This window comes from Oncorhynchus nerka, linkage group LG25 (assembly GCF_034236695.1).
Source record: "Oncorhynchus nerka isolate Pitt River linkage group LG25, Oner_Uvic_2.0, whole genome shotgun sequence".
Lineage (NCBI taxonomy): Eukaryota > Metazoa > Chordata > Actinopteri > Salmoniformes > Salmonidae > Oncorhynchus > Oncorhynchus nerka.
The window spans coordinates 34,723,728-34,747,196 of record NC_088420.1 but is presented as its reverse complement, the minus strand read 5'-3'; the positions used below and the strand labels follow the sequence as shown (position 1 = coordinate 34,747,196).

The following is a 23,469-nucleotide window of genomic DNA, read 5'->3' as shown; positions in this document are numbered from 1 at the left end:
GGACCCTCTGGTGTTGGTGCTGGGGAGAGACCCCCTAGCAGGAGTCCCTGTACACTGCATCATCCAGTCTGAATCTCTACCCGCTAAAGCACACAAATCCCTCTTCTCTCTTTTAATTTAGCAAATCCAGCCTCACTTATATTACCATCATCGTGTTGATTTTCTACTCTTTAGGACGGTTGTTGTTCGCTATCCAGTTAGATTTAGTGAATGTCTCCAGCTAGATTGTGTCTGCTTTGCGTTTGTGGTTTTTGTGGTGTTCGAATGCTGATGTTTTTTCTGTGCCGTCTCAGACTGTTCTAGGTGCCGAGGGCCTGTCCCTTGCTTTCCGCCACATAGTGAGCTCCCTGCTGTGGTACTGCTCTCAGCACTCCTCTGAAGAGCTGCTGCAGGAAGTCATCATCTGTGTGGGCTACTTCACCGTCAACCACCCTGACAACCAGGTAAAGGTCTAACACACACACACATACTCAAATATGTAATGAAGTCAATGTTGTTGTTTCAGGCCTTTTCTTTAGTTATCACCATAAATTGTTGTAATTTGAGACATTCGTAGGGTCTGAAATTGACACCCTTGATAAGGAGGAGCAATAATGACTATAAATAAATATAATTCAAATCCTGAGCTATATTGTATGCTCAAAAAGTGGGGAGATTATTTAATACTAATTCAATTGCTCAGAGAAAGATTTTTCTCAAAAAGGTAAGGGGCAAAATTGACACCCCTAAAGATTGTTCTATATAAAGTAGTCAAAAGTGTAGTATTAGGTCCCATATTCCTAGCATGCAATGACAACATCAAGCTTGTGACTACAAACTTGTTGGATGCATTTGTAGTTCGTTTTGGTTGTATTTCAGATTATTTTGTGCTCAATAGAAATTAATGGTAAATAATGTATTGTCTCATTTTAGACATACCCCCAAGACAGTATTTGAATTATTTTATACAGTCATTTTTTTCTTCATCTTTATCAAGGGTGTCAATAATTTCAGTTCCCACTGTATCTGTTCTGTTTCAGAAATATGAGATGAATGGTATCTGGTTTAGCATTGTGGCCCTGTTGCAACAGTCTGTCCATATAATGATACTTCTGTTTCCTTGATATGCTTCTGATAACGTATCATTAGATGAAGAGAGGGTGTAGTTTTTTGTGGTTCATACAAAAGCAACAAGAGCCACCTCTTTAAAGATTCATATGTTGCCACCTCTGTGCTGTTGGGCTGTGGGTGCTCTATTGTCCCTCAGTAGCATGGTCCATTGTTCTGTCCCAGTGGAGCTGCCAGTTCTCTCTAGTGTTGTGTGCTTTGCTGTGTTGGCCCAGGCCTAGTGTTAAGGCTACTGGGCCTATGTGGCTGTGAGCAGGATGTGATGGAGCAGACTTGGCTGCTGTGTAATTGGCTGTCATGCATGGTCTGTCTACTGAGCCCCTGAGCAGCTTACAAGTGCTACAGTTGGCCAGGCTTTAGTTAAGTGAAGCCTGACCCTCAGTGCCAGCCATCGAGCTTTACCTCAAACCTCTGCCTTTTTAATGTCCTCACAGGCGCGGTCAACCACGCAGCAATTTATAGGCGGATTTCAGTTTCTAATTTCCATGATGTTTTAGTCCTAATTAAAGAATCCATTTTATGGCAGTTCAGCTCTCCTCCGCTTCTCCTATCCAATTTAATTATTTTGATGTACGTAATTAGCATTTGTTGGACTGATTTGCATATTATATTGGATAATTGAATGAGGACCGATGATTGAATTAGGGGGGTGACAGATGATTGGGCTTTGTACTTGCCCAGCAAAGTTAACCTAACAGTCTGCCTGGGAGTAGCAGACCTTTGCATATTCATTTATGACCAGCGCACTTTGCTAATTTGAAATGCCCTAATGCAAAGTCTTCAACCTGCGACTTCCAATCAGGGCACAAGCTGCTGACAATTTAGAAAATGTTATATGTAGCCTTTGTCTATCTACTCCAATGTCATCCCAGAGAGTGAAATCAGTGTTTAGGACTTGTTCCTTTTATTGTTTATTTGATAGGTGTGAGAAAATGTGAGGAGATGTGAAGAGCAACCTTCGTGGACTGATCCTGGCCAGTGGCACGGATCCTGGAATTTGTCCATGTGATCTGGGCCCTGAAAAGAGCAGGATGGATGGAGAAGAGGGGAATATTTGGAGTAGCTTTAGCTTTTCTCAGACTAATGTAAGCATTGGCAGAGCACAAAAGCAGGCCCGCCCGTGCGGTCACACAGACTGCTGATTCACTGTCGGCAGGCAGGCACACCAGCCTTTGTTTATATGTGTTGCGCTAGAAATAACGCTGCTCATTAAACGTAGAACTTTGAAGACTGTCTTTGTAGATATATATTCTCCCTGCTCTGAGGGTATGAATAACTCAGCCTGTCACATAGAAAGCCATTGGGAGAGTGACATATGTAGCCTTGTGTGTGCTTAAGTGTTTCGGCTCACAGGGCCATGTGGCCATATGTTTTCATTGTCTTTTGGGAGAACCCATAGAGACAGTCACACTAAAAAGGGGCTAAATTAAACTTGTTTTGTAACTGCCATGTTCCTTGTCTCATGAGGGGATAAGTACCGGTAAGCTCCCGCAACTTTTTCTTCCCAACCTCCCAGTGATTCATTTGTGAGTCATTCATGGTGATGATCTCTAGGTTCTTTAAAATGTGGGAACAGTAAAATGCTAGCGATGTTGACACGTTAACCCAGACCCCTGGCTTTGCTTGCTTTCCATTTCATGACCAGTTCCATACTATGGAAAGTTTTCAGGAGCTTAATGCAATTTCCCAAATTTACTTAAATTGACATTAATTCATCCCGACACTTGCAATGCATTTACTACTCAGATACAATATTTCAGTTCACTATGAAGTCTACTGTAAAATAGAAAACTAGAAAACTATCTGCTTGTGAACTGCAGTAGGCCCCTTCCCAGACTGACATCCCACACATCAGTGTTATCTGCAGCCAGACCAGCCCCTGTCCTTCCCATTCTGTACGAGGGTGTTTCCTCTGCCCTGCAGACTCCAGCTCATAGCTTTGCACCTGTAATCCCTGATCAACTCCCCATTACTGCCAACACAACCCTAACCCTTCACACCTTCCTGGGGAGCCAACCCAGTGCTGGGGAATGCACCCTATGTCTCCTACTATACACCACAGTAAACACACACCAACTCAGACTGGTGACTGGCAGGTAAGGGCTGATTGTTCGCTCTGTAGATGATTTACACACTCCATATTGGGAGGGCCCAGGTCCAACTAACTTCAGTGTAGTTAAGGGGACATTTTCCCCATAAACCTTCCATATCTTTTTAAAGAGGTTGTATTTGCAGAATGACTCATTTTGATTGTGGCTCTTGGCAGTTTCAGAACGGCATCATCTGCTGTAAGTTGACAAGGTTATTAGGCAGATAAATCTAGAATAATTACACGTTATTTGGCAAACACCGTGTCACATGGTTTATAGGAGATGAATACCCTTGGTCTGTCTCTTAAAAGCCATGGTGGGATCTTCTCTTCTTGTCCAGGGGATATCTTAAGTCAATGTCCATGTCAACATCTGATTGTCAGTTGACAATTTACATCATCTCAATCAGGTGGTAGCTAGTTGTTAAGAGGCACATTCAGCAGTAGCTTGTCTTCCTGAAAAAACTATGTGTCCTCTAATATCATCTGCCCCTCTCTCTTATCAGTAGGGCCGTTCCTTCACTAGGGTAACTCCAGTGTGTAGAGGAAGGCTTGGAAGAGGGTCTGACTTGTGTTGTGGGCAAGAGCTTCAGGTTTGTTGCCCTGTTTTGAAGGCTGACATGGTTCCTCTAGCTGAGGTGTCTGGGTCTGTCTAGACAGCATGCGGAACAGAGACTACTCCACTGTCCATTTATCCACGGTAGTCTTCCTATGTGTGGAGGAATCTCAAATTTAAAATGTTTCATGTGCTGGAATTACAGTACAGGTTCAGGACTCTTAGAAGTTGTCAAATCTAGCTAGCTAGCTAACCTTGGTTATTGCATGAGAGTTTTATTTTTGGTAACAATTTATTTGGATAGTCCATACCGCCTGGTTTCCGCTTCAACTTAGGCTTTCCCAAGGTTTTGTTTGCGTTTCGGAACATTAACTTTACACACTCTCTGTTGTCAGTGGACAGCAAAGTGGTTATGTAATGGCGAGTCATAAAAGAGCATGCCTGTTTGAAAAGGCAGATCTCTGTAGTTAAGACAGACCAGAACCACCAGGCACTTGAGCTTTACGGGTCTGTGTTAAACTGCGGCTTTGATTCATGGCTTCAGACAGACGCTTGCTGGACCTTTTTATGATGTCAGGGTTTGAATAGATACTTCCAGTGGACAGGAACACCGTGTGGGGCACTGTTATTGCTCTTCACCTGGGGTGATGCCTACAGAGTCCTGGAAAGTTGCCTGTAGACTTGGTTTCTGTAGGACTAGGTAACCTCTGGCTGCCAGCTGGCCTTGTTTTACAGTGCCTTCAAAGTATTCACACCCCTTGACTTTTTCCACATTTTGTTGTTACAGACTGAATTTTAAATTGATTCAATTGAGATTGTGTCACTGGGCTACACACAATACCCCATAATGTCAACGTGGAATTATGTTTTTAGACAATTTTTTACAAATTAAAGGTTAAGTTAGTATTCATCCCCTTTGTTATGGCAAGCCTAAATAAATTCAGGAGGAAAAATGTGCTTAACAAGTCACCTAATAATGTGAATTAACTCAATAATAGTGTTTAACATGATTTTTGAATGACTATCTCATCTCTGTACCCCACACATACAAGTATATTTAAGGTCTCGCAGTAAAATTCAAACACATTCAACCACAAAGACCAGAGAGGTTTTCCAATGCCTCGCAAAGAAGGGCACCTTTTTGGTAGATGCGTAAACAAAAATCTAGAAACAAACATTGAATATCCCTTTGAACATGGCGACAGTATTAATTAAGAGGGAAGCCTGTACAGAATAAAAATATGCCAAAACATCCTGTTTGCAATAAGGCACTGAAGTGAAACTGCAAAAATGTGGCAAATTAATGTACTTTATGGCCTGCATACAAAGCGTTATGCTTGGGGTAAATAGAACACATCACTGAGGACCAATCGTCATATTTTCAGGCATGGTAGTGGCCGCATCATGTTATGGGTATGCTTGTCATCGGTAAGGACTATGGAGTTTTTTAGGATAAAAATTAACAGAATAGAGCTAAGCACAGGCAAAATCCTAGCGGAAAACCTGGTTCAGTCCAACTTTCCAACAGACACTTGGAGACAAATTCACCTTTCAGCAGGACAATAACCTTAAACACAAGGCCAAATATACACTGGAGTTGCTTACCAAGACAACATTGAATGTTCATGAGTGGCCTTGTTACAGTTTTGACTTAAATCAGCTTGAAGATCTATGGCAAGACTTCAAAATGGATGTCTAGCAATTTGGATGTCTAGCAATTATCAACCAATTTGACAGAGCTTGAAGAATTTAAAGAATAATGTGCAAATATTGTACAATCTAGGTGTGCAAAGCGCTTTAGAGACTTACCCAGAAATACACAGCTATAATCACTGCCAAAGGTGATTCTAACATGTATTGACTACGGGGTGTGTTTACTTGTGTGACTGAGATATTTCCGTATTTTATTTTCAATAAATGTGAAAACGTTTCCTAAAACTGAGTTTTCACTTGGTCATTATGGGCTATTGTTTGTAGATTTATTTATTTATTTTATTTCACCTTTATTTAACCAGGTAAGCAAGTTGAGAACAAGTTCTCATTTACAATTGCGACCTGGCCAAGATAAAGGAAAAACAACATTTAAAACAAACATCTAATTTTGATTTGTGAGCAAATTAGGTGAGAAGGGAGATGGGTGAGGGGAAAAAACAACATTTAATCTATTTTGATTTCAGGCTATAATACAACATAATGTGGAATAAGTCAAGGGGTATGAATACTTTCTGAAGGCACTGTATGCCTCCCTGCAGAGGGCACTTGAGGGTGGGCAATTTATTTAGGCAGCTGAGGATGGAACACTGCATAGTGGAGGATTATGAGATTGCTGTATGGTTTGTAGGTTGAGTCCTTAGAGCATCGGCCCCAACACAGACGCTGACTTCTGAATCTCTGAGACCTATGAAAGTTCAGGATTATGATGTCCAAAAGCAGGCCCTGCAACAACAAATTGTTAGTCTGCAGTGTTTCTGAAGTGTGTTTTTCAATATTCTGATGAAAGATTCCTTTACCTGGGATCTCATAATCAAATGTATGACCACCTTCTCTGGCCGTTCCTCCTCCGGCAGTGTTGCAACTGTAAAGATTGATTCGGTGATCTAGGATCTTGCGAAGTCCTGCAGCTAGCTTCTAAAATGAAAATAAGCAGCTCTATTTTGAAAACAATCAGATCTTCCCCTTTTTTCCTTCTGTACAGTGGAGTTAACGTTAGATTCTTGCATTACATGACAGTGAAAATACAGGGTATTTCGGTATCCTCCTAGTGAACCTGCATGTTTGTGAGTTCATCTTTGTTAACCTCATTGAGAATTTGCTTTAGTTGCGTGCCAGTGGAGACTTAACTCCCCTAAAAAGCCTATTTTGTTTTAGCTGGTCAGTAAAGAATCTTTACAGACATTAATAGGAAGAGGCATCGCCTGTGGCCCTTTGAACGCTGCTGTAGAACAGAGCTTTGAGGAGCTTCACCTTGAAATTATAAAAGCAGTGAATTATCGCTTTGTTTATCCTACCCTTAAACCTTAAAGTGCATTATCAAAGAGAGAATGCATTGGAAGAGTATTGTTAAGTGTATTCTCCAAATCTTGTAAATCCTCTGAATTTATGTCACTGTGGCCAGGGGACCTCACCCTGCCCTTCTGGTTCCTATTTCAGCTGAGCCCCAGCCTGGGTCTCTGTACCTGTAAAGCAGTGGGGTGTTTTTCCAGACAGGATTTACTGTGGTGACCCCCAGTTTTCAGAGAAGTGCTGATGGCCTTCCCAGGCTCTAGGGAGATGCCCTGCGCATTAGGCCAGGACCCCTTTCTTTGGACCAGTTCCCGCTCTAATCAAACTAGGCTGGACGTGATTTGGTTTTAATATTGGTGGGCCGGATGTAATTGTGTGATTGATTGGCCTCTGGTAAAGGGGAGCAGGATGTCAGCCGGGTGAGAACTCCATTAATGGTATTGCTCATTTCTTAGTGGTGGTGGCAAGGCTACAGTGGAGGTCTGTTCACCCTTCCCCCCCAACCCTACGCAGTGCATGCCCTCTCAACCTAAGCTGCACAGTGCACATCCACAGGGATATGGTCTGGTGTTGGCTTCAATATCTCAGTGACACTCACACAGTTGGAGATAACTGTTACCGGGTAATACATAAAAGCCTATATATTTTGATAATGAAGTCAAGATATTTCTCATCAAGAAGATATTTCACATTACTATTTATTGTTGCCCCCATTTCACAACAGCTCGGAAATTACCTGCAGTACAAAGGAAGAGCAAAACATCCCATCATTGTGTTTTATAGCCTGTAATTGTGTGGTGGGATGCTGTGCCCTCCAGTTCTCCTCCTAATGGGTGTTTGTGTGTTGTTTTAGTGGCAGATTTATGGGTGGGAGGGGTGCAGGGCAGTGATTTACGGGTGGCACTGACTGACTGGCCCTGCTCTGTGTGTTCCAGGTGATAGTGCAGTCTGGCCGCCAGCCTAGCGTGCTGCAGAAACTGTGTCAGCTACCCTTCCAGTACTTCAGCCACCCGCGCCTCATCAAAGTGCTCTTCCCTTCACTCATATCAGCCTGCTACAACAATCCCCAGAACAAGGTTATCCTGCAGCAGGAGATGAGCTGTGTGCTACTGGCCACCTTCATACAGGTAACACACACACTGATGTTTTGGCGAAGCTTTCATTTTCTGAAGAACTAGCACATTTAATGTATACAGAGCAAATACATAATAGAGCCACCGGTTTAGTCAGTCTTTTTGGTTTAAAGGCACAGTGTAGTAAAAAAAATATATGTTTCTGTATTGTATACAGTGCATTCGGAAAGTAGTCAGACCCCTTGACTTTTTCCATGTTTTGTTACATTACAGCCTTATTCTAAAATAAAATAAAATCCTCATCAATCTACACACAATACCACATAATGACAAATAAAATATAGGTTTTTAGAATTTTTTGCAAGTGTATTAAAAATAAAAACAGAAATACCTTAAGTATTCAGACCCTTTGCTATGAGACTTGACATTAAGCTCAGGTGCATCCTGTTTCCATTGATCATCCTTGAGATGTTTCTACAACTTCATTGGAGTCCACCTATGGTACATTCAATTGATTGGACATGATTTGGATAGGCACACACCTGTCTATATAAGGTCCCACAGTTGACACCGCATGTCACAGCAATAACCAAACCATGAGGTCGAAGGAATTGTCTGTAGAGCTCCGAGACAGGATTGCAGGCGCAGATCTGGGGAAGGGTACCAAAACATTTCTGCAGCATTAAAGGTCCCCAAGAACACAGTAGCCTCCATCATTCTAAAATCGAAAAAGTTTGGATCCACCAAGACTCTTCCTAGAGCTGGCTGCCCGTCCAAACTGAGCAATCGGGGGAGAAGGGCCTTGGTCAGGCAGGTGACCAAGAACCCGATGGCCACTCTGACAGAACCTTCCAGAAGGACAACCATCTCTGCAGCCCTCTACTAGTCCGGCCTTTATGGTAGTGGCCCTACTGAAACCACTCCTCAGTAAATGGCACATGACAGACCGCTTGGAATTAGCCAAAAGACACCTAAAGGACTCAAACCATGAGAAACAAGATTCTCTGGTCTGATGAAACCAAGATTGAACTGAATGCCAAGTGTCACGTCAGGAGGAAACCTTGCACCATCCCTACAGTGAAGCATGGTGGTGGAAGCATCATGCTGTGGGGATGTTTCAGTGGCAGGAACTAGGAGAGTAGTCTGGATCGAGGGGAAAAATGAATGGAGCAAAGTACAGAGAGATCCATGATGAAAACCTCCTCTAGAGCGCTCAGGACCTTAAGACTGGGGGCGAAACACAGCCAAGACCACGCAGAAGTGGCTTCAGGACAAGTTTTATGAATGTCCTTGAGTGGCCCTACCAGAGCTCAGACTTGAACCCGATCTAACATCGCAGTTACGCTCCCCGTTCAACCTGATAGCACTTGAGAGGCTCTGCAGAGAAGAATGGGATAAAATCCCCAAATACAGGTGTGCCAAGCTTGTAGAGTCATACCCAAGAAGACTGGAGGCTGTAATCGGTGCCAAAGGTGATTCAACTGAGTACTCTGAATACTTATGTCAATGTGATGTTTAAGTTATTTATTTTTTATACATTTGCAACAATTTCTAAAAACCTGTTTTTGCTTTGTCATAATGGGGTATTGTGTGTAGATTGGGGGGGGGAGAAACAATGTCATCCATTTTAGAATAAGGCTGTAACGTAACTAAATGTGGAAAAGTCAAAGGGTCTGAACACTTTCCAAAAGCACTGTATACATTAAGAACACCTATTCATTCCATGACATTGACTGACCAGGTGAAAGCTATGATCCCTTATTGATGTCAAGGATTGGAGTCAACATGGGCCATCCCTGTGGAATGCTTTCGACACCTTGTAGAGTCCATTCCCCGACGAATTGAGGCTGTTCTGAGGGAAAAGGGTGGGGGGAGGTCAACTCAATATTAGGAAGGTGTTCTTAATGTTTGGTATACTCTGTTTATTTACACACTGAGGTTGGAATAATACTGTCAAATTGTGAAAATTATGGTAATTCCATTTTAGTGCAAGGGCTGCTTGAAAAGACTGCCTGAAACTTCTGCCTGTTTTGGTGGGATGGAATTTTGACCTACCCGGTGACATCCCCAGGTGGTAAATTAGTCAATAGACCAATAAGAAAGAGTTACAAACCTCTGTCATTAAAAGCTAGTTTTCTGTTTTCCCAACCCCATTCAGACTACTCCCAAACAGTCCTTGTATGAAAATCCTTGTATGAGAAATTGCTCTTTTAGTTACTTATTAATCATATTTTAATTGAAAACAATCACAGTAAGTAAGGTACTTAATTGTTACCCAGAAATGATTTGATATTGAGATCAAAGCGGCTGCATTGGACCTTTTTTAATGTGTCTGTCTCCTGGTGGATATTTAGCACCTACATGGCTTCCTCAGTGGATTTACCTGCCAGTGGTTTAGCCTCCAGTAAACAGGCGGTCTTCTTCATCTTCTCTGACAACATCGCCTCTCACCGCCTAGCTACCACCATTATTTACATTAAGATTATCTCGCACAATAGAGGGACAGGCTATTGTAATTTCAGCCAAACAGTGGGAAGATCTATAGATTCCTCCTTCCCTGTGTCATTATTTATTATAGAATTAACCTGAGATGAAGCAAAACTTGATTTGCTAGTACTTTTGCTATTTTAATAGTAGTAAATGGATAGTTAACCCAAATTACAAAATTACATATTGGTTTCCTTAACCTATAAGCAGTCTATGGACAGTATGTCCGCAATCGTGCTTTGGTTTAGTTTCCCTGGCGTTGTTTCTAAATGTTAACATCCCATTCAAGTCATGGGCCTGATATTGGCATTTTTTGCACATCATGTTCAAAAGTACAGTACCTGCAATTGATTGTGAAATTCACCAAAGTCACTTATGGATGATTTGAACATGATACGCAAAAATGCTATACTGAACAAAAATTTGAATGCAAGAATTTCAAAGATTTTTCTGAGGTACTGTTCTTATAAGGAAATCAGTCAGTTGAAATCAATTAATGCCCTAATCTATGGATTTCACATGACTGGGAAAACAGATATGCATCTGTTGGTGACAGATACCTTGGGAAAAAAGGTGGGGGGTGGTTCAGAACACCATTCAGTATCTGGTGTAACCACTATTTGCCTCATGCAGCACATCTCCTTTGCATAGAGTTAATCAGGCTGTTGATTGTGGCCTGTGGAATGTTGTCCCACTCCTCTTCAATGCCTGTGCGCATTTACACTCGTACTCATTGATCCAGAGCATCCCAAACATCCTCAATGGGTGACATGTCTGGTGAGTATGCAGTCCATGGAAGAACTGGGACATGTTCAGTTTCCAGGAATTGTGTACAGATCCTTGCGACATGGGGCTGTGCGTTATCATGCTAAAACAAGAGGAGATGGCGGTGGATGAATGGCATGACAATAGGCCTCAGGATCTCATCACTGTACCTCTGTGCATTCAAATTGCCATCGATAAGATTAATTTGTGTTTGTTGTCCGTAGCTTATGCCTGCCCATAACATAACCCCACCGCCACCATGGGGGCACTCTGTTCACAACGTTGACATCAGCAAACCGCTTACATACATGCAATCTGCCCGGTTACAACGCCGAACTGCAGTCAGGTCAAGACCATGGTGAGGAGCTGGATGTTGAAGGCCAGGGCTGGCGTGGTTACACGTAGTCTGCGGTTGTGAGGCCGGTTGGACATACTGCCAAATTCTCTAAAACAACATTGGAGGCGGCGTATGGTAGAGAAATTAACATTCAATTATCTGGCAACAGCTCTGGTGGACATTCCTGCAGTCAGCATGCCAATTGCACACTCCGTCAAAACTTGAGACATCTGTGGCATTGTTTTGTGTAACAAAACTGCATATAAGAGTGCTCTTTTATTGTCCCCAACACAAGGTGCATCTGTGTAATCAGTTTTGATATGCCACACCTGTCAGGTGGTTGGATTATCTTGGCAGAGGAGAAATGCTCACTAACAATGATGTAAATACATTTTTGCTCTTTAAAAAAATAAATAAAGCTTTTTGTGCAGGTGAAATATTTCTGCGATCTTTTATTTCAGCTCAAGAAAGATGAGACCAATACTTTACATGTTGCATTTATATTTTTGTTCAGTATAATATCGGTTCCATGAATTGAATGGGATTTGTGCCACAAATGCTAAAACGTTAGCATTAGGAAACTGTACCAGCTAGTGCTAGGGAAACTAAACCAAAGCATGGATTGCTATCATACCTTGTACATAGACTGCTTACAGGGTAAGGAACTAATGTGTCATTTTATAGTTTGAGTGAACTATCCCTTTAAGGATATGGTTCGTATTGAAATTATGAGTATATTGTGACATCTTTATAAGCTTTAATGTGTGTGTTAATCAGAACAGGGAGACATGCAGGGACTGCAAACAGAATGTATGGGTATGTAAAATACAGAGTTATTTCGGATGTTCAAAATACACCGTTGTCAGAATCAAATCCGGCATCATGAAATCGTTGCAAAATGTATGCAAAAGTTTGTTTAAGGTAAAGTTATCTGTTCGTACCTATTTAGGTTGGTTAGCTTCAAGCATGATGAGTTATGGTTTGCTTAGATATGGTGGATAAAATTTTCCATTTCTTCACAGCTGGTGAGCAATGGTGTCTGGCCTCTCCCCTACTCCTGTCTTAATACTGTGGATCACTCTGACATATTCCTCTTTTATTTCCTCCAGGATGGTGCCTCAAGTGAGAACCATCCAGACAACAGAATGCAACAAGGAGGTAGGTATTCTTCAATGCCATTTTTCACTTTGAATGTTTTTTTTTATAGTTTTGCATTAAAATGTATTAATGCATTCACCAATTATTTTAAAAAAGGTCACAGTACAGTGTTTTCAATTGAAATATGAATTTACATCAATTGTTTGTCAATTGACGATTGTAATTCTTAAAATATTAGTGTATAATCGTGAGGCATCTTGCTCAGACAAAAAACTACGTTCTATGGTTTGTCACCATGCAGACAGAGTCTCTCAGCCACTGGATTACTGTGAGCTGTCCGACCGCTTTCCCAGAGACCAATGGGAATCAGCACTGCAGTTCTTCCTCAAGAAGCAGGAGGACTAAACCAGAATTGCATGCCGACCTCTAACACGCACATATACATGAAAAACACTACAAAGTAGAAACCGACACTTAACCCTCCATTCTACACTACATACTTTCCCATTTAGATTTGAAGTCTGCATATGGGCATATTCTTTAAAAATGCAGTCTTAGCCTTCCCAAAACTCTTGAAATCCTAGAAGACGAGGGATAAATCCTAACTTGAGATGCACATGTATAACTAAAATGTTTGTGTAAGTCATCCATCGATGTCCATGGGCGATTTGCACGAAAGTTTGAGTTGGAAGTGAGTATCTTGTGTATTTTACCGTGAGTCACGCACAATAATTATGTTCCTTGTCCAACCAAGTCATTTGCTTTCGTGTTGTGTTTCTATTGTGGATAGAATGGCAACGTAGCAGAAGAGAGCAGAGATAATCAAAAGCACTCTCATAATGGTTAGATTACATAACATATGTAATGCATCAATAATAAAGTGTACTACTGTGTACTTCCTGTTAATTCCTTTTAATATTTTCATATACAGTTAAGATGTGAATGACCTGATCAGAATGTTTTTTTCCCTGTAGTTATTTTACAGGCGTTGGGCAGTTTTGTACTTCAATATGTAAGTTACATAGTCTATATGTGTTTATTCTGTACATTTTAGATTTGCTCTAGTAAGAGCTGTCCTGATTTCAAGTACAAATGTTTCCCTTGTTCTTGCCTTCATGCTGTGAAGAACTTACAAAATATAATTGATTTAGTAAATTACATTTTTATCCCATTTAATAAATGATTTATTATTAGGCGTCATTCATTGTCCTCCGGTTATTTTTATCTAGAGACTGTGCGGCTCACTCATTCAAGTCTCAGTGATTTCCCCTATGTCTACAGATCATCAAGTGACAATTAATGAGAAGTACTGACTGTAGCCTCTCTGCCTGTAATTTTCTTCCTGTACAGCATTGTAACATTTGTAATAGTGATTAATATCCCAGGTGGTGTGAGGAGCTGGGTTAAAAGAAAATGGCTGGTCCTTCTCTATACCAGACTCAGTTCTGCAGACCCAGTCAATCCTCTGCTCTTGCCTTGGAGCAGCTCAATCAATCCCAACAGTTAATTCAGAGCTCCCAGCAAGGAGACATACCAGTGGATATTTTTTGAAAGATAACTCCTAGAAATTAATGCAATATTGAATAATTATTTTCAGTACATAAACCTATACAGGGCTGGGTATATTCTCACAATTCTTGCCAAGTGTCTCTTCAACTTTAATATCAACTGAAGAGGCCTCTCATATTAAGGGATAGTAAATGCATAAGACTCTTAAACACATTTCACATGCAGCATACTGCAGCTCTACACTGGGCCTACCGCTTGAAAAGTAGCCTAGGTCTATTATTTCCCTGAAATAGTGTAGCCTACCCCTACCCCAAACTGTGGAGTAGCCTAATTATTTATACATCAGAATTATGACAACTGATTACGTTAATATGGGAAATGTGTCCATTAGATTCCTATCATTTGTTATCGGTTAGGTGAAATCCTGAAATGACGCAGGAGGAAATTACAGCATCTATTTTCATTCTGCCGCTCGGAGCCCAACAGTGGATTAACGAATGCTGGATGTTGTTTGGACTAATGTCTATCAGATACAGCTAAATGGCTGATTGTGAACTGCAGATTTCCATACTATATAATTATCTGATCAAATGGAAATTAGATAACTGTAAAACCATGATCTGACGTGCCAAAAGACATATAGGCATTACGCACTTTATTTATTTGCCAGTTGTTTTAAATGGCTTTATGGACGAATTAATGAGTTGTGTAAATGACAGAAATATGCAACAATACAACTAACTACATAGCCTATCTAGGCCTATAGCAAGGCTAATGGATAAAGCAATTCCAAAATTTGAGGCCTATGGATGCTGTTATTTTCTGTGCGACGCGACTTTGAAAGTTATAAACTTTTATTCTAGACATTGCCTTCCTTATATGCAAAACATTTATCAAGTGAATATGAATGTGTATATATTATGTTTAAGGGGGAAATAATTGGATTTCTGTATCTCAAATCTATGCTTTGTTTCTAAAATGCCTTTTAACCACGATTATTAAATATTTCCAGAGGAAAGATTTAGGTGGGGTACAAGGGCAGAATTTGTTGGTCAGTAGGCTACTGTTGCATAGCTACAATTATTGGACATAAAAGACTATGAATGGCAGGATAGGCCTAATGGCTTTTTGATTTGATGCCAGAAGTCACATAAAGAGACCTAGCTAGGACTACTATGTACTGTGCTGAAAGACTGATCATGTTTCCGATCGTGATTAAGAGGTTAAAATGCTGTTGCGTCCTCTGATCAGAAAGTTCATCCACAACAACAAATTGTTGAGGTCTAGTATGTCGTCAGTATCTTGACCTGCACTCCTTGTCCAGAGGCTATCCAGGATTTTGCCTGTAAGGAAAATAAACCCAAGACATGCCAGTATGCGTTCGCAGGGTGGGAGTCCCCTTCAGCACAGACTCCAGCGACAGAGAGAGGTGGGTTTGTTGTGGTTCCATTCAATGTATCGTTTGCAGATGATGCCAAGCGTAGATAAGGAGCCGCCGAGCCCTGTCCTCTGTCTAGACTTGTGACTTTACAAGTGAAACTGGAATGATCACATCGCAAATCCATATGTGGAGGGAAATTAAATAAACAATGTGTTATCCTCAATTGTATTTAACAAACAGGCCTCAACGTAGAAATGCTTGCATTTGACCAACTGTGATTCTGTTGCGTTACGATGTTTGAATATGTCATTAAAATGATAGCTTCCATCAAATTGATTTTCTGTAATGACTAACGCGATTCTGTGAAAGATTGTGGTCTTAACTGACATCACAGTGATTTATTTTGGATGGTTCGAAATTAATTTGAGATTCTATAGGCCTATTACATCTCAAAGTTTTTCACCCTGACTACATAGTTTAGATTAAGCCCATAGGTTTATGGCAACGTAAAACCACCATAAAATAGCCGTTTCATAAATACATAGTGATTTATTTTGTCCATTTGAAATTTCAGTTAATATTTGATTGAATTACTGCATCTATGAGATTTCACATGCAGAGTTCATTAGACATGAAACCGTTCATATGGGTTTATTACGATAGCCTACATTTCGCATAATAAATATCAATAACTTACTTTTTTCTTGAAAGGTTCCACAATCTGTATCCCATCCACTTAATTACACTATTTTACAGGGCTTGATTTTAAATCATCTCTAGAAATCATGCACATCTACAGAGTCATGGTCGCAACCCGACATAGGAAACTTACATAGATGAAACTATACAACTGTTGGCCACTATGGATAATGTTCTGATATGTTCATCATTACAAGCTAGCGACTCATAATAAAGTTGAATGTTTGTAGATATAATCCTCACGTAGGCTATGTCCAACCATGTAGGTAAGATCCGAGGCTCAGCCTCCGCTTTAGTTATAGCCCTTGGTTGTCACTGGCTGGTAACTTAAAATTCATCCGATCCTGAGCAATGCAGACCGGTCCCTCTGTGAACAAATGGTGCATCCTCATAGACAAATCCAGCGTTATTGTTCTTTAAATAAGATGAAATCATTTTCCTCTCAAAGCTGTTAACTAGCCAACTCTCATGCAGAGCACGCGGGGAGCATGCTGGAGTTCGAAGCGTCACTGTTGGGCTGGTCTCACGTGTCCATCGGACTTGGTACCATGCTGTTCGGGGTGTCCGGCAACTGCGACGACAAGGAGGTCACATCACTGCCGGAGGAGTTACCCATGGAGCCCGATTCAGAAAAAGACACCTGCGATGAAAACGGTTGTTTTAATTAGCGTTTGTCTACTCTCAATATTGCTTATTGATATTGACCCTTATGTTTCGATGAAGTCCAATGCAAATATTAAGCCAATATGAATATTCATGTCAATCGACCAGCCTTCGAATTTGATGCTGAAAAGCATTTAGTTAATTTAGAAATATTTGACTGAATAAAATCGCATTCTCTCATCTGAATCGAGATTGGCCATTCAGTGATCGAGTGGATGATATTTGAATAAACATACATTTATTGCAAAATGATTGTGTGTGTGTGCCTACCAACTGCCGGAAAGCGGGCTGGTCCAGGTCACTCTGCAAGGCGAACTCACTCAGGGCCTTCCAGGGGGGCTGGTAAGTCTGCACCTCTACTGGGTTCCCTATGACCGTGTTGTCGTGTCGAATTGGACTGCCTGCCACCATAGGTGTACCCGTCAGCCCCTGAAGATTCTACAGATAAAATTGTATCACAACAAACATCTCACCACCATCCATCTGGTTTTCTCAACATTCAAAGTGCAATATGGTCGGCAGGTAGCCTAGTGGTTAGAGCATTGGGCCATCGAATCGCGGAGTCTGACAAGGTAAAAAGCTGACGTTCTGCCCCTGAACAAGGCAGTTAACCCACTGTTCGTTGGCCATCATTGTAAGAAAAATGTGTTCTTAACTGCCTAGTTAAATAAAACTATGCTTTCATTACATTTTATTTGGCACGCCCTATTAAATAACACCTTTATTTTTAGTTTATGTTGCATTAGAATGTCGAAATGAACTTACAGTTTTATCGATGTGATGCTGTTGTTGAAGTTGCTTCATGAATATAGTTCTCTTCTTGTCTTTACAACGTTTGTTCTGAAACCAAACTCTGATGACCCTTGGGCTAAGACCGGTCATCTCTACCAATTGTTCTTTCATAAGAGCGTCTGGTCTTGGGTTGGCATTGTAACAGGTCCGAAGGGTATGAAGCTGCTTCTCGTTCAATACTGTTCGCACCCGAGTGGTTTTCTCTGACTGCTTGTGGACGTGGTTCCGATGAGGAGGCTGTCGAACTGACACAGGATCTGTGGGACAAATATTCAAAAGGAAATATATTTGAAAATGTAATTTCCACTGACGGAAGCCAAATTTAGAAAAGCAATCATAACTGATGATAGATACACTTATTCTGCCTACTTCTCCCTAGGAATTACACAATCAAGGCAGGAGCATAGGAAACTCAAAGAAAAAGAAAAAAAACTATCATAAAAAACATCCACATTCCTCAGTGAAGATGTACTCAACCAAAAACAATAATAACGACGATCATGTAATTTCGTGATAATTGATAAGATTCTTTAAACTTTAATTAAACAGGCTATACAATATTTGAATATCGCTTCAAATACTAACTCAATTTTTTTTTGTGAATTACAAATACAATTTAAAATGCTTCCCATTTAACATTAATTTATTTTTTGTTGTAGAATCATATTTCGATCGACGTCTTTTATTCTGTATTTTTCTAACTTCACACCTACAAACTCAAAACTTTCAGTATTTTAATTAACAAAAATATATCGACCATTGCAGCATTACACAGCCAAAATGTTACCTTATTGTTTTCAAAATAAACGAATTGACATACACTTTAGTGTAATAGCTTTAACAACTTAATAGATACAAACAACACCCAATATGTTTTAATGAATGTTTAGTCTACCAATGAAAGTAATGTAATAAACCTATAGGCTTAAAAGTCTGCACACTTGATCAGTGAAAGGAACATGTTGCAGACAAGTATAATAACTGTTATTATAAAAACATATATTTTACAATTATTATTATTATTCTATATCCTTTCGTTGTTATTAACGTTAATATTAATATTATACTCTCGTTATTATTATTACCACCATTATTCGTTCACTGACCAGCAATATGAAAAGACCTGGAGAGAATATTTCCCGGACTAATGGGGCTTCCCGCTGAGGCCCGTTCGAGAAGTAACCCGTGATCAGCCCGACAGAGCAGCTCCTCGTCCCGCAGAGAGAACTCATCCCCCGGCACAAGCTGCCGGCTGCACACCGAGCACCTAAAACACTCCATGTGGTAAACGTTGTCACGAGCTCTCATCACCAGATCACTGCTGCAGAAGCCAATGTTACATTTTGCACATTTAATCCCAAATAATCTGAAAAGGACATAGGAACATTGGTCTCAATACCTTATAATGCATAACAAAAACATGCAATTTAGTCAGATGAAGGAGACGAATAGCCTACGACACAAGTCGACCTTTTTTTATTGTATTTTTACCAAATAAACCAGAAACTTCGAATAGGTTGTGCTATTCTCTCTCATGTGGATACTGTTTAGTGTCAACAAGCAGTTTGAACAATTTCTCATACATTTCCACTTCAGTAGGCCTAACTAAAAATTCCTTCACAATTGGGGCCTTTGGAAATTCCAAAGCTCTGAAATCACTTTAGTGAGGAAATTTAGTCAACTCCTACCTTACATAATCTCTTTTGCAGTATGTTTTGCCATCTCGGACGAAGCAAGTGCACGTCTCATCCAGGTACTGACTGCATTCCGAGCACTTCAAACACGCAGCATGCCACTTCAGGTCCGGGGCGACCCGCATGATATACTGGTCGTGGATCTGACTCCCACAGCCCACACACATTGCGATTCCAGACTTCTCTGTCGAATGCACAGTATATTAATGCTACCACCACCTACACCAATGTAATCACCAGATATACTCGCTAAATCCCCGCATGTTCGTCCAGTGTCCACTCTGCAGCATGCAACCGTGTCGTGTCCTGTTTTGTTATCCTTGTCATTTCCAGAACGAAGGGCCGTAGCTATATACGGGTATAACTGACCGTAGACCTAAGATGTATTCACATCACCCTTTTCAGTTATCGAAATTGACCAATGCAACAAACAAAAAAATCGTGAAATGTTCCAATAATAGCCCAATACTGTTAACGATCAAATCAATCTTAAATGTGCCTGGGTCAAAATTAAAATAGGGACACGAATGTTTACTTACTTTTGGAATGATCCCCCATATCACCCAAGAAAGAAGAATTTAATATAATATCCACCATACAGGAGGGATAGTGCAGGCCGATATATTAAGAAATTGAGTGGAAGACTGCCCGGTCCCGTTCCTGGTTGACTGCTAACTTCTATTCCTCGATTGAGAGGTGGGACGAGAAGAGCAATGTCCCACGCGCAGAGTGACGTCACATGTCAACCTGGACCTCTGTGCGTTTGGGGAAGGGGTAAACTATGCAAAGGCTTCGACTATGAAACAATAGACTACTTACTAGATCAGTAGTTCTCAACTGGTTTTTGCCTCTGGACCCAGATTGCTGGAAAACGATTTTAATGCTATATTGATAGTAAATGTACAATTTATATGGCAAGGGAACAACAGTCCCACCTTTTCATTTTCAATAATTACATTTTGCCCATATTCTTGATGAAGAATGCTAAACTCACTGGTTTGAGACCAAAAAAATCAACAAACTCTGCTAAATAGCGCTGCTAATAACACTCTATTGAAAATACTGTGATTAAAGAAAAATTGTTCAGGGGGGTATAAAAGGGGGTATAAAATAAAATAAAAAAAGTGAATTATCATTTTCTACACACTTTAAATGCACGACCCACCAGTTGAGAAACGCTGTAGGCTTACTAGATCAACATAGACCCCCTCCATCCGTGTTTTTTTGTGTCCAAGCCAGCGTTTTCTTTTTTGTTTAAAAAGCATGGAACTGGAAGAAAAGTTGTAAAGGTAATTTAAAGAAATTCGAAATTGAGTTTTGTAATTTTCATTGAAATGTGTTGCATAAATATAGTGAATGTTAAGAAAGACCCAAGACAAAAAAGTCTAAATACTAAAAACGGTTATATTTTCTTAACATAAAGAGATTTTCACACATAAGTTCGCTTAAGTTGAGTGGAAAGTTGAACTTCATTGTTATGATTATGCTTCTACACTTATGATTGTGATAATTATTACGGTGATGATAATGATTATGCAGACCTATTCATTTTTTATATTCTTAATATTATTTTTTATTATCATTATTATTTTTCCTGGTGACAATACAAAAACGTATAATATGCATTGCAAAATCATATTAAAAGCCTGGATTTCATAAAGTAAGATTAGACTAGAGACCTCATAGGAACTAGAGTTCTATGAGTGAGCCCTCTACTGGAAAAGAAGCAGAAAGGTCCTTTTGGAGCAGAAAGGACCATTTTGTTTTTTATGTTTTTAATAACAGCCAAATTATTTAGTCAATATTATTATTTTGTCAATTTATAGAAATCTAACAAAATCTCTCCAAAAAATAAATGAAGAAGCTATTTTGCCACGCATTCCATGAACTGACATTTATTAGATTACTCTGAATTTCGTTTTGTAAATGTATAAGTATAATAACAAGATGTTCCCATTCTGCAATATTGTAAATTCAAAATTCAAATTTGCATAGTATTGCCCGGATATGTAAATCAAGAAATCTTTACCCTTTTACCCTTTTCAGTACGTTTTAAGACACGTTTTGACATGGAAAACCCATCCATTTTTTTGCATGTGATATACACTATTGGTTAAGGAACAGGTACCAAAGTGCACCATTTAACATTTGTAATGGATATCTTTAACATAACCAACAATTAATGCATGCCTGTTAATGAGGAAGTATGTGATGATAAACAATAGGTTCAATGGCTATGATTTCATCATTGTGGACACACGTCTCCAGCAGCCTGGTCTCAAAGACTAGAGGTGACATAGTAAACGTAAATCCTGGATACTAAAATTAGTCTGATATGTCACGTTTGGTATGGTCACATAAGACAGATGGTTACTTAAGGCAACAACGAAAGTAGGGTAGTTAGCCAGGTTGGACGGGTAGGCGTATACCATGACCAAAAGGTGGCAAGTTCAAATCTTATCACTGACAACTTTAGATAATTAGCAACTTTTCAACAACATACTTCAACAACTTTTTTAGGTACTTTGCAACTACTTAGCATGTTAGATAACCCCTCCTCTAACCCTAACCTTAACCATTTTAGCTATTCCTTCCCCTAACCTTAACCATTTTAACTAATCCTTCCCCTAACCTTAACCCTTTAAATGAACTCCTAAACTTAACACTATCCTCAAATCTACTATCAGCTAGCTTCTTATGGATCAAATCCTGTTATCGGGATCGATTGACAACATCCGGTGAAAATGCAGTACGCAAAATTCGATTTTGTTTTTGTTGAAATATTTAACTTTCACACATTCACAAGTGCAATACACCAAATTAAAGCTAAACTTCTTGTTAATCTAGCCACCGTGTCAGATTTCTCTAATGACTAACGTGAAAAAAAGGGCATTGCGCGAAAGCAAACCATGCGATTATCTGAGGACAGTACACCATCAAACAAACACATGACAATCATATTTCAACCTGCCAGGCGCAACACAAAACTCAGAAATAACGATATAATTCATGCCTTACCTTTGAAGAGCTTTTTCTGTTGGCACTCCAATATGTCCCATAAACATCACAAATGGTCCTTTTGTTCGATTCATTCCATCGTTATATCCCCAAAATGTCAATTTATTTGGCACATTTGATTCAGAAAAACACTGGTTCCAACTCGCCCAGCATGACTACAAAATATCTAATAAGTTACCTGTAAACTTTGTCCAAACATTTAAAACAACTTTCCTAATCCAACTTTAAGTATTTTAAAACGTAAATAATTGATCAAATTTAATACAGGATAAACTGCGTTCAATAGCGGATAAAATGAAAGTGGAGCGAGCTTCAGGTCACGCGCCCCAAACAAAAGAGTACACTTGGCTATACACCCAGAAAGGAAATGGCTACTTCTTCATTTCTCAAAAGAAAAACATCAACCAATTTCTAAAGACTGTTGACATCTAGTGGAAGCTATAGGAACTGCAAACATATTTATACTAAAACGGGCTTGCCATAGGAACCAATGGAAAACAGATTGACCTCAAAAACATTTTCCCTGGATGGATTGTGCTCTGGGTTTTGCCTGCCAAATCAGTTTGGATATACTCACAGACATTATTCAAACAGGTTTAGAAACTTCAGAGTGTTTTTTATCCAAATCCACTAATAATATGCATATCCTAGCTTCTGGGCCTGAGTAGCAGGCAGTTTACTTTGGGCACGCTTTTCATCAGGATGCGAAAATACCGCCGCCTATCCCAGAGAGGCTAGCTTGCTAGCAAAAGCTAGCATAGCTGCATTTTACTTAGCAATATATTAACTCACCAACAAAAACCATAGCTAGCTATATTCATAACCATACAGGTATAGGATCATTTTTGTTTTATTTTGCTGTTTTTGACTATTGTAACAATAACAAAAGGCATTCAAATTGAGGTGTGAGAGGTCTTTCAGGTTGCATGCTATGAAATGTCCACTAGAGTGTAGTGTTGAGAATGTTGTACTGATACTGTAAGCCTAGATGTTCATTTTATTGTATTTATTGGCTACACAATTACACATACAGTACCAGTCAAAAGTTTGGAAACACCCACTCATTCAACTGTTTTCTTTAGTTGTATTCTTTTCTACACTGTAGAATAATAGTGAAGACATCAAAACTATGAATAACACATGGCACCCAAAACCCTCACAAACTTTTACAGATGTAAAATTGAGAGAATCATGTCGG

General features: G+C 39.9%; 2 protein-coding genes across 9 annotated transcripts in view; one reads left to right on the top strand and one right to left on the bottom strand.

Annotated features, from left to right (window-relative positions):
* LOC115109416 (S phase cyclin A-associated protein in the endoplasmic reticulum-like) overlaps positions 1-13,715 on the top strand; it is a 95,191-nt gene extending 81,476 nt beyond the window's left edge. For all 7 annotated transcript variants that reach the window (XM_029634297.2, XM_029634294.2, XM_065009752.1 and 4 more), the window contains 4 exons: positions 294-443; positions 7,691-7,882; positions 12,527-12,575; positions 12,817-13,715. In XM_029634297.2, coding sequence (XP_029490157.1) covers positions 294-443; positions 7,691-7,882; positions 12,527-12,575; positions 12,817-12,920 — 495 coding nt within the window. In that variant the 3' untranslated portion in view covers positions 12,921-13,715. The remainder of the gene's footprint in view (positions 1-293; positions 444-7,690; positions 7,883-12,526; positions 12,576-12,816) is intronic.
* On the bottom strand, positions 13,543-19,930 carry LOC115109418 (insulin gene enhancer protein ISL-2B). Of its 2 annotated transcripts, XM_029634299.2 has the most exons (6): positions 19,793-19,930; positions 19,248-19,437; positions 18,666-18,925; positions 17,533-17,816; positions 17,038-17,205; positions 13,543-16,744 (listed from the first exon to the last, which is right to left on the bottom strand). In XM_029634299.2, the coding sequence occupies exons 1-6, from the start codon at positions 19,848-19,850 to the stop codon at positions 16,628-16,630; spliced, it is 1,077 nt and encodes a 358-aa protein (XP_029490159.1). In that variant the 5' UTR covers positions 19,851-19,930; the 3' UTR covers positions 13,543-16,627. The 2 variants fall into 2 exon arrangements, with proteins under 2 accessions (XP_029490159.1, XP_029490160.1); XM_029634300.2 differs by lacking the exon at positions 19,793-19,930 and having other exon boundaries at positions 19,253-19,342.
* Positions 19,931-23,469: the final 3,539 nt, after the last annotated feature.

Bases quoted from the DNA above. Each gene is read 5' to 3' on its own strand.
- LOC115109418 (XM_029634299.2), bottom strand. From the start codon at position 19,850: ATGGTGGATATTATATTAAATTCTTCTTTCTTGGGTGATATGGGGGAT. The intron at 18,926-19,247 runs GTAGGAGTTGAC...TGTCCTTTTCAG, and splicing joins TGCAAAAGAGATTATGTAAG to ATTATTTGGGATTAAATGTG. The intron at 17,206-17,532 runs GTAAGTTCATTT...TTTTATCTGTAG, and splicing joins AGCATCACATCGATAAAACT to AATCTTCAGGGGCTGACGGG.